Genomic DNA, 11,321 nt, shown 5'->3' on the forward strand with positions numbered 1-11,321 from the left:
ATAAACTATTAACCAAGAGATAACGCTAATGGTTGTAATAGCTCTTCACCTCTGGACAATTCTGTGCCGAAGAATGTGAGGCTCCCTAGTATCGTGTATTGTGCACTTCGGAACTAGATTAGGGTTTAACTTATTGTTTCTTTTTAGATCGTAACTCGCTCATCACCGACAGTGGTAAACTGACTGTGCTGGATGGGTTACTGACAAAACTGAAGATGCAGGGACACAGAGTCTTGATTTACTCACAAATGACAAGGATGATCGATTTGCTGGAGGTAGCGAATTCGCGGTTGTAACTGCAATATATGTTAAGAAGACATTGCGTGACTCTTGCGTGACGCAACTAGCCCATAGTCCTTTTCTTGTTGTTTTCTCAATGAGTTAAACAAAAACATTGATGATACTCGTGGAGAGATCAAAATGACGTCTGCTCTCATTTTTAGGAGTACATGACATACAGGAAACACAAGTACATGCGTCTAGATGGCTCATCCAAGATTTCAGACAGAAGGGACATGGTCGCCGATTTTCAGTCCAAGTAAGTTTTCTACGGATTAACGAAAACGGCAGTCGTGTATATGATCGGTTCGGCGATGATGGCTATGGAAATGGCGACGCTACAGAACCATATTATTACGATTGCCGTACTTTTTTCGGTGGTGACTCGGGGATGCTCGGAAAGACTCCGAGTGCTCGTCACTGGAGTCGAACCTTTTACCTTTCGAATATCACTGAGTTTAAAGGGAATCTCTCTTGTTACTACAGAATCAGTTTAACCTGGAGGAAATAACGTGTGCAGACAAATTTGTTCGATTTTTTAAAGTGTTAGTATCGGGAAAAGTGAATTTAGAATCGCTTTCAAATTTCCTCAGCTCGGCCATCTGAAAGAACTGCGACTAGTTTGGGTTGCCATGTTGTTCCGACACAGTTTTATAAGAACAATAGGGCAACCGGAACATGTCACAATTACTCAAGATGGGGGCACCCGGGAAATTTTAAAAACAAAAATAAGCGATTGTAAAACTTATTCATTTTGGATACAAAGGCTTTCTTGGAAAAAAAATGGCACATTTTACTTTAGAGGTTACTTTTTTGTTGGAGTGGAAGGTCCGTTTAAAATCCGCGATTATGGAGCCGTAGGGAACCCGTGGGAGTTAGGCTATTCAACGAGGTTGACTCCCACCTAACAATCTCGCGAATGCCCCGTTTTGAAATTTTAGGTCTAATATTGTAGCAGGGCAGTTGTCACATGGAATTAGTTCGCTAGAGCAACACTGCATTGACAGCATGCCTCGAAACTGATTAAGAAACCACGAGATGTCTCTTGCCTCTGGCTGGAACAAATTGCCTGAACTTGAAATCCTTCTTGAAAAATCCACTCATGCGGCATTGTCTTGTCTTCTATGTTACTTTCAGTGCAGATATTTTCGTTTTTCTGCTGAGCACGAGAGCAGGCGGCCTTGGAATCAACCTGACAGCAGCGGACACTGTAAGATGTGCTTGGGTTTATTGTTTTGAGCATGTCAAGGGGCTGTTTCCGTTTAGCTTTCAGTGCCCAGTTTTGTGAATATCTGTATGCATCTTCTTCTCCAGGTCATCTTTTATGATAGCGACTGGAATCCTACTGTGGATCAACAGGTGAAAAGTAATTGATTGTTACGCTTAAATTCAAATATACCCTTACTCTGTGACATAAGTTTATTTTAGAAAATGGTTTGAACCCACGAGTTACATACCAATCACCACTCACCATCCTCACAACCAATCATATTACTTTTCCCGCTACCGATCACAACACATCCCAGAGCAACATTCGTTTGAATTTCCTTCCGGCGGGCGTCTCTGGTCTCTGAAGATAACTTCCGCTCAGGTTGTCGAAACGTCCCTGCCAACAGTCCTTCTCAGGACTACTTTGAAGTAGACGACAAATGGGTCTGTTCTGGATTATTTTGTCACAAAGAATTTGTGCAGTGCAAAGGGGCTGGCCTATCCCTCAAAACGTTTGCCAATTTTTTTAGCTTTAGATTATCATAGCAAATCGCGGGCTTAAAGCAATTAAAAACTTATTTGTGCCGATCCGCTGTAGAATATTTGTAGGGCAACAAAAAATTGGGTCAATCAACCAGCCAGATTTTGACCCTCAGACATTCTTTTAAACATTTATCATTTTCAGGCTATGGACCGTGCACATCGTTTAGGCCAAACCCGCCAAGTTACAGTATACAGGCTTGTCACCAAAGGATCTATTGAAGAGAGGATATTACAAAGAGCCAAGGAGAAGAGCGAGGTTGGTGGCCCTGTGTTGGCTGTCGGTCCGTTCGGCGTTAGGATGGGAGGAGTGACTTTCTTCTGATTTCGTTTCAGATTCAGAAAATGGTTATTTCAGGCGGACATTTTAAACCTGAGGCTCTTAAACCCAAAGAAGTGGTCTCCCTGTTGCTTGACGATGCAGAACTAGAATGCAAATGTAAGTTGGCATTAAGAACGAACATTGTAATCCGCTCAGATGTTTGAGCTTCGGACTACGGGTGGTCGCGGTCTCGAACCTCTTAAAATAAATGAGAAGAAAGTACTTCCTTTGTAATTTCATGGTTAGATCTTTCAAGTCTTCTCGGATTAGGGCTATAAACCATAAGCCTCGTCTCACAACCCGGTTCGTTAACTCTGAGAAACGTTAAAGATCCCGCGCACTGTTCGCAAAGAGTAGGCCACGGAGTTCTCGGTTTTATGGACTGATCTGTAATTGGAGCCACGCCCTTCTAAGAGTGGCCCCACCACCACCACGGAGAATTTAAATGAAGTATAAAACAATAACTATTTCGATGAGAAAATCTGAACGACATCTTACCAACGAAACATAAAACTACATTCGAGCAAAGGACCGTTATCTTCGTGTGCATCTTTTGAGAGTATGACATCCCATAGATCGTGTTCATAAATGGCGGCTAAGTCATTATTCTTTTGTCTTTATGCTAATCATCCTCACTAGCCTCGTTAGCGCGAACAAAATTCAAAATAATTTTTACTCCAAAGTGAGGCTAGTGAGGATTATTAGTACGAAGACAAAAGAAGAATTTCTTGACCGCCATTTATGAATACAGTCTATGACAGGATTTACTTGAAAATGACGTGGTCTCGGGCAACATAATTTTAATAGCAGCGTGCTTAAGGACGGTGCCTACTATTGTTATTGCGCATACGGTCTGCGCATCTCGTGATACTCGGATTTCCTTTTTGTGGTGCTTATTAATACAGGGATATTCCTGCGCGGTTCAAAACTATGCGGAGAAAGCAGAACTTATTAAGTGCTCTTGGTATCCAAAAAGAAAATTGGGGGTAACCACGCATTTTTCAGAGACAATTGAGCTTCAATTTGGAAAAGAACGCCATACATTGCTTTGCCTTTTAAAGCTTTTTAAAAATCTTGCTGATTAGTTATCGTCGAAAAAAGCGTGGTTACCCCCAATTTTCTTTTTGTTAAGATCTGCTTTTCCCGCATATTCAGTAAACCGCGCAAAAATACCTTTGAGTTCGTAGGCACCGTCCGTAATTTAATCCTGATAATTAAGAGTTGCCAGAGGTGGCTAAAATCCTCTAGCATGCCAGACTACCTCAACGTGCTCTTACTGTTTGTGATCACTGTGTGGATTCTTCAAACGGCCCACGAAGGTTATGAGCACTATTGTGTTGTTAGGTGGGGCCTACAGGTTATCGTCCTGTATCAGATGTAAAGTGTGAAGCTAACTTAAAGTTTGTTTTTGTTTGCGTAGTTCTTCAACGCCAAGCTGAAAAGAAGGCTGACGAGCAGAGACGCCGAAGGGAGCGCAAGCGAAAGAAGATAGGACCTGCAGAGGTAAATTGGCAAAACGTTTCCTCATAGCTTCTCTCTCATTGCTTTACCGAATGTGCTGTGAACTATCACTGTATTTCTAACCAGGTCATTGACGGCGAATCCCCAAGCGTCGACGTCAATAATGGAACACCCCCAGCGAAGGCCAGGAAAGGCCGGAAGAGCAAGAGCTCTCTTGTGCCACCCCTCCCTGATGGTTCCATATCGAGTTCCAAACCTGCTTCTGAGACCAGCAGCGTAACCGGCGAAGGACTAAGCGTGAGGACTGGTGAAGGACTTGATGGTGATGGAACTGTGGGTGACGACATCAGCGTGCTGAGTCTGGATGAAGGTCAGTTTTGGATTTTACTCATTGTTTGTCGATCGACCCAGGCGCATTTAAAATAGAGGGAATTTTCCAATTGTATCAAAATCAAAATACTGTTGATACACAATTGATTTGAAGGCCCGGTTCTGTTGGGATCAACCATTTGAACCGCTACCAGGTCAGGTTGAAGTTTTCTGTTAAACATATCGTTAACGGTAGCTAGAACTATGCTTCCCTGACCATGCAGTTATATAGGACCGCGAAAGTGCCATCGGCTGCTCCCCGTTGTTTTTGAGCCATTGTTGACTAGGTTTGGAGCTCTGGCCCAGTTGTTCAAACGATGGATAGTGCTATGCGCCGGGTAAATCACTATCCAGCGGATAAGTTATAGCGAAACCAATTGCGCTATCCGATGGATAGTGATTTATCCGGTGGATAGCGTTATTTTCCTTTCGAACAACTGGGGCCTGGGGCCTGTTTCTCGAAAGTCCTGAAACTTAACGAGCCATTTTCGGGTGTCACAATTCCCTTTGTATCTCAAGAACGGAGAGGATTTAAGTCGTCAAACTTCACAGACATGTTTCTTTTGGTTAGCTTGAAAACATGTTGAAAGATCACCTTTCTAAAACAAGTGGTTGGCAGTTTCACAAATGGCTGGCCCCTGATTGGTAAAGACGATCTACCCAACCAGGAAAAAATGGTTTTCTACCAATACCAACACGAAGACACCCAACCAACCGAAAAGGGTTTTTTGCCAATAGAAAACGAGCTTCCTTTTCTCTAATTTACATTGAAATCTGACCGTAAAGCCCTCCTATTTTTGTTTCCAGTCTCACTGGCATCCGGTGATCTCTCGATTGATGTCCCTCCAAGTAACACAGGCACCCCATTCAGCCTTAAACCCGACGGAGATGACTTTGAAGATCCCCGAAGCGAGACTGCTAGCCCCGCACTATCCGACTCTTCTAGTAAGAGGGGACGAGGTAGGGGCCGGGGAAGGGGGCGAGGACGCGGACTTTCGACCAGTAGAGGACGGGGAGCCTCTAGTATCCGAGGTGCACGGATGCGTGGACGTGGAAGAGGAACCGGTGGAGCCCTTGCTGCCTCAGCTGCGGCATCAGCGGCTGCCGCCGCCGCTTCTGCTGCCGCATATGCCGCTTACGGCTTCTCCTTCCAAGGGACAGCGACCGCTAATCCCACTCCGCCTCCCACGCGGTCCAGTCCGGTCGCTTTTGGCGCTGGAAATTCTGCCGTGGCGGGATACAGTAATATATCCCATCCAGTCGCTAGATACGACAGTTCGGCTGGTCATTCACCTTCTCAGCAGAGTGCAGAGAATAGTCCAGCAAGATCTTCTGCGGTACGCTTCAGCGGTCAGCAGTCGTCTTCGCCTCCGTCATGATCGATTTCATCATCGTCCCAAACGATTAACCGTTTGAACTTATCTTGTCCGTAATGGACCGTGACGACGTCTTTTTCCAGAAATTTGAAAGCGACCCTTTCGTTTTTACGGTGGAATGGGAAGGCGATCCACCTTGTTTTCGCTCTGCTGTAGAACAAATGAGGCAAATCAGACAAATTAGTGAATGAGGTCCGATCATTAGGTAACATTGCGCTCACAATTGATTTTCTCCACGATAGGCCACATTAAAGCAGTGATTTGCGAAGAGAATTTAGCAACTTGAGACTTGCAGTAGCTAATGTATTGAAAAGACTCCTTTGTAGATATCCGATTTCGCGCCAGAATTCACTTGCACTTGTACTTTTTCACAAAATCATTTTAAATGACCATACAGAAAATTTGAGTGGTTTTGCTCAGAGTCGCTCCAGCTTCTTTGTTTCGACGGTGTTAGACGTTGTTCTCCATTAAGTCTCAAGTAGTTCGATTTCAAAGCTGATGTAACGCCCGAGGATTTGTCTATGGTGATCAGAAGCTATCTGATCTGCACTAAGGTTTATTGGGATTTGTTATCCATAAGGAAGTAGAATGAGCGACTAAGAACAAGCCAGAGTGCCATTTTGTGCAGCGAATTTACTTATGAATCCACTGCGTGTTTTGGTAGAAGTTGTGGTGAATATATTGTTGGTTTATCGTTTCATAGAGTATCAGTGTTTAAACATCGACACTGGATAGAAAGGAGACTTATAATTAAATTACACCATCAGCATATTTTCGCGTGACTTGTCTTCAATAACCCTATGGTTCATTTTCTTGGGGCAACTTGTTCGAACTAGGGACAAAATCGATGCTTGCTCAGAACCAATAAATCCTTTATAAAATTTCGATACCCATGTGAGAGCGGGAGGGTACATTTGCAGAGAACTCTGTTACTGGGCTGGAAATCTTGCCACATTCAATCATTCCAGCCAGGATGGGAACTGGTACTTCCCCCTGCGGTAAATCCGCTTGCTGCTGCATAGGTCAGTGTTGTTCGAGTCTCGCTCATTTGCTCTTTGCAAGCTTCAGAAGCAGAGAAAAAAAGACTGTGATTTTTGCTATAAAACAATTCACGCTTTTAAGCTTGCGCTGGTCAAGTTTGGGTGCTGACTTTCGAAGCCTGGTGAGCATGCATGGTAAGCCAGTTGTTTTCTCTTGCGCATGACCTTGAACAAATGAGATCACAGACCCTGGTGTTGAGAGAAAGTTATCACTTGCAATGCAGCCGGAGATTAGTTATGACAATGGGGGCAAACCAGTAATTTATTTTCAATCAAGTTACAATAAATTTACTAGTGACAAAATTTCTTTATTTTTCTAAAATTAAACAAGATGAATTTCCATCGCACTCGAACATTTACGTAATATTAAAAGAAAACGCCCATATCTTATCTGTATCCCCTTAAAACGAAATGACTGTTTGATCTTGTATGGTGTACATTGATAAGAGAAGCGAAAAGTCTTTCGGGTTAGTGGTCCATTTGTAAAAGCTGGTTTACACGCTCATGGGCGTAGCCAGGATTTTTCAAAGGGGGGGGGGGGGGGTCACTCTTTGTTAAACAGAGGGTACTCGCGTTTTCGCAACCTGAATATTGTAGGTTGTTTGAGTAAAAAAATAACGGCTTACAAAGGGGGCGGGGGGGTGTCACGGGCACCCCAGGACCCCCCTGGCTACGCCCTTGTACACGCTACAATTTGTCAATCTACTCAGTTGCTGAAAGCTCGATTAAGCCAGAGTTAAATTTAAATTCTGATTAAGATAATCCTGGATTTGTTTTGACTCACATAATAATTTACCATTCTAGAAATTTTTGCGTTAGGTTATAGCTTTCGCATTAAATTACATGGTTATGGCATTTTCACCGTAAAATTGAAACCGCGGTTGCTAAATCACAGGTTTTTCAAATTTGAACAACGGGACTCTGATCTATTAGCGCGAATCGAGTGTATTTTGAACTCGAAACGTTTCACGTGCGGTCCGTACTCGAATACAGTTGAATGACAAATCATATGGCTATGCAACCGCCCCCTTAGCAACTTGATTCGGTGGCAAAATTCTGTACATGCGACCTTAAATTTTTTCATCGTCACTTGATAAAATTGCTTTTTAGCTGCGTCCAAGACGCGGTCGCTTCTGCACACAGACCCAATTCTTTTCTCACTAACTTCTCTAATTGAAACAAATGTTCCTCATCGCAGTCCGGTACTTTTTCGCGCATGAAATCAGCCAAACGAATCAAGTACTCGACGTTTAGCCCTGCGTGTCCCTCTGCAAATGCGATTTCATTTGCAAGTTGTTCCGGTGTTGCAGGTCCAAGGTAATGTGGATTTTGCGGCGTGGCAACGTATACCAGAACGACGAAAGTGTGCGAAGGGATTTCGTTGGAACTGAAGCGCAAACGTAAAAGTTTGTATCCGCCCACGGCAATTTCTCGTTCATGGAGGTTCCCCAATGCGCGCTTGACATTTTCCTTCGAAACTCTGTAAGCCACACCCCAAACTTGTCCCTAATAATGGGGAAAAAAAGGAACATAACTTCAGACTGTACTTCAATGTGGGCAACCTCGTACCAAGGGAATAGAGAGGTTGGGGTGCTTTAAGAAAGGACGACGGCATTGACAACGCCACTAAACCATAAAAGAGGAAAACTAATTTTTCCGATCGTGCCGCACTCATTTTATTACGCATTTTTGCGGTACTCTTAAGTAACATCGGTGTGATATCAGCAAATTTCTCATTGTCATGAAAACCTGAGCATAAATATGTTAACGTTAAATTCTATATTTTTCCACCGAAATTATTTTTACGAGTAATGGTAATCTTTGTTATTGAACTGCGTTCGACTATCACTTGGCCTGTGCGAGTGCCCCTGCGAACAACAAAAGAATCTGCGAGGCGGCTATTGTGGTGATTCTCAACTCGTTTCGCTATGGACAACACATCTGATCGTCAAATCCGAACAAAATTAGGAAACGTTCTCCTGCGTCGAACGCATTAATTTGCCCACATTGCGCGACGTGAGCAAGGTGGAATAATCGTAGAAGACAATTATATGTTGAGGTGACTAATTAATGTGCAAGATTCATTAAAAAAAAAAACGTCTTCAAAGCCGTTTGATTTTGCTTCAAAGCAGCCAGAAGATGCCTCTCGTCCAAAGAGGAAACAAGAAACATCAACATTTACGATTTTCAAAGACCATGGTCTTGAAGACGTTGTTGAAGGGGTCTTCCTTTTGTAGTTTTGGAGGGGTTTTCTACAAAACGAAGACCCCGGTCAAATTCTTTAAAAACTGCAAATGTTGATGTTTCTCGTTTCCCGCTTCACTCGAGGATCATTCATGTTCTGGCTGTTTTCAAGCGCTATCAAAAGCTTTGAAGACACCTTTGAAGACCTCTTTGAAGGGGTCTTCGTTTTGTAGGTTTTCTACAAACGAAGACCTTGGTCAAATTCTTTGAAAATCGCAAATGTTGATGTTTCTTGTTTCCTTTTCTGTCGAAGATCATCTTCCAATTAGTTTCAAATGATTCAAGAGGTGAAGGGGTCTTCTTTTCGGTCTTCGGACTTCGGTATTCGTTTTGTACCCACCTGAATCCCACATGATCAGTCAAAGAGCGGCCTCTATTCAATTTCTTTTCAATGTCATAATGACTTTCGGTTTCAAATACAACAATAAAAAATCCTATTGTAGGAGCAACACAATTTGGAAAGTCATAAAAGTTAAAGAAATTAAATTTGCATGTAAATCTGGGACTATCCCTCGATTAATAAATTCTCCCCAATAGTTACGGAAGAATGCGGCTTTCATGAGGTATGAACAGGAAAATAATAAAACATATACTGTTAAAATATCTCACTCCCGCTGAAGTAAATCATTCGCTGTATTTTAACGAAACGCGTAACCCCATTCATTAGGGCCGTTTATACGAGAGAAAATAAGCCGCGGCTAACTCTGGCCGCGGCTTACGTAAGCCGCGAACACCCCGTATAAATGGTACAAAATCCACGTTCACGGCTTTCTCAAGCCGCGGCTTATCCTGGCCTTGGAGTTTATACTCATATAAATAGTTCCTTTCGCGGCTTACGTAAGCCGCGGCCAGAGTTAGCCGCGGCTTATTTTCTCTCGTATAAACGGCCCTATTGAGTCTCAGAGGATCGGCCCGGAATTCGGGCTCTCCATGTAATAGTGAAGGCGCACAAGGTCCAAGACAAATCAATCACAACGTTTCCAGAGGAAAAGCGTGCGAAAGAGAAACCGAGTAACAAGTTATGTAGAACTGACTTCTCTAAGGAAAACTTCTCGTTGAACTTGATATCTTGGCCGGAGTACTAAAGCGATTGAAGTACCAAAATTGCACCAAAATCATATTTTCCTAGGAAGGTCGATGTCATATGCTTGATTTTATCGGGACCTCTTAAATGTCACGAGACTCATTCAATTCCAGATTTATTTCCTTTAGTCGCACAGAAACCCTGTCAAACTCAGTGAACTTAATTTCTTCATTTAAAATTTGTGAGTCCACAGTTTTTGATATAAATAACCCGTCCGCAGTTCGGTTCTGTACGCACCTAAACGCAAAATGCATTTTGTACCTAAAAAAATTGTTTGTTTCGCGTATTAAATAATCAGTTTTTTGTATTCGTGGAAGAAATAATTTTGAAAACAGTATAGATTTAAGTTTGTAAACACAGCATAATTTTCACTTTTTCCTTGATCCTTTAATAACAGCGGTTTTGTGGTTAGTTTTTAATCACCAAAATTGGTTTTCCTCACATCACGTTCGACAGGTTTGCTATATCTCATTTTTGCTTGAAAAAGTTCGCTCGGAAAGGAAGTTGAATTTGGAGATTTTTATACAATCCAGCGACTTAATGCAACAATTTATGAGACAGAGAAACATACAGCGCCTTTTTTGACTCACCTTTTCTTCCTCGACCAAAGTAACAACTCTCCCCGGCTGTAAAAAAAAAAATTATGTTCACTCATTATGGATGATGCAAGAGACGTCATAAAATTGTAACAGAATTATTTCCAGACTGATGATATGTAGTACCTTTTCCGGCTTTCCTCGATGCCATGTACTTCCCTGCCAAAATCGCCGAACAAATCCGTCGACATGGCCAACGACGCAGTATTCGAACGGAAAATCCGGATTCCAAATCAGAGAGCCATAGCCAAAAATCCAAGTCGTCCGTGGAGTTTGAGTCTTGTCATCGTTTTCCGACTGGAAGCTGGTGTTTTCCATCATATTTTAACTCGAACAAGTAGAAAAGAAGGAATGGATGGAGGACAAAGACAATAATTTACCAGAACTGGAAAATAATAACGTCTAGGTGCATGTTTTCACTTGTCACCTTCTGGTTCAAACGACTGGCCAATCACTAACCGCGTAAGAAAAAGTGTAACCAGGGAAAAGCCCACGCATGACACCCACGCGGCTCCTTTGTTTGCACGTGAGATGTCCAAAAAACAAATAAAAAACAAACAAAAATGATATCGAAACTGGACAGCCTTGTACGGTTTTTTCTTGATCAGGTATTAAACGTTCTACAAATGGATCTGCATGCTTTTTACGCAAGACGTGATGTAAGTATGGTTGCCTAGAAACAGATTGCGTATAAATTTGCATATATTGAAAGAAGTCTGGGCACAGTGAAGCGCCAGAACATGGAACGTTTTAATATATCTTTGCAAGAAATTAAAGAACACGACAAGATTGATGATGCTT

The 11,321-nt window shown here is 42.5% G+C and overlaps 2 protein-coding genes across 2 annotated transcripts in view; one reads left to right on the plus strand and one right to left on the minus strand.

The window, feature by feature from the left end:
- The window catches only part of LOC138025939 (chromatin-remodeling ATPase INO80-like), a 37,714-nt gene extending 31,387 nt beyond the window's left edge, over positions 1-6,327 (plus strand). The window contains exons 35-43 of the mRNA XM_068873082.1: positions 148-275; positions 444-538; positions 1,417-1,489; positions 1,594-1,638; positions 2,174-2,287; positions 2,365-2,467; positions 3,771-3,853; positions 3,938-4,181; positions 4,988-6,327. Of these exons, the coding sequence (XP_068729183.1) occupies positions 148-275; positions 444-538; positions 1,417-1,489; positions 1,594-1,638; positions 2,174-2,287; positions 2,365-2,467; positions 3,771-3,853; positions 3,938-4,181; positions 4,988-5,559 (1,457 nt within the window). The 3' untranslated portion in view covers positions 5,560-6,327. The remainder of the gene's footprint in view (positions 1-147; positions 276-443; positions 539-1,416; positions 1,490-1,593; positions 1,639-2,173; positions 2,288-2,364; positions 2,468-3,770; positions 3,854-3,937; positions 4,182-4,987) is intronic.
- Positions 6,328-6,840: 513 nt separating this feature from the next.
- On the minus strand, positions 6,841-10,959 carry LOC138027181 (putative glutathione-specific gamma-glutamylcyclotransferase 2). Its single transcript, XM_068874714.1, has 3 exons — positions 10,647-10,959; positions 10,515-10,550; positions 6,841-8,102 (listed from the first exon to the last, which is right to left on the minus strand). The coding sequence occupies exons 1-3, from the start codon at positions 10,839-10,841 to the stop codon at positions 7,683-7,685; spliced, it is 651 nt and encodes a 216-aa protein (XP_068730815.1). The 5' UTR covers positions 10,842-10,959; the 3' UTR covers positions 6,841-7,682.
- Between the last annotated feature and the right edge of the window lie 362 nt (positions 10,960-11,321).

Source organism: Montipora capricornis, chromosome 12 (genome assembly GCF_036669925.1).
Source record: "Montipora capricornis isolate CH-2021 chromosome 12, ASM3666992v2, whole genome shotgun sequence".
Lineage (NCBI taxonomy): Eukaryota > Metazoa > Cnidaria > Anthozoa > Scleractinia > Acroporidae > Montipora > Montipora capricornis.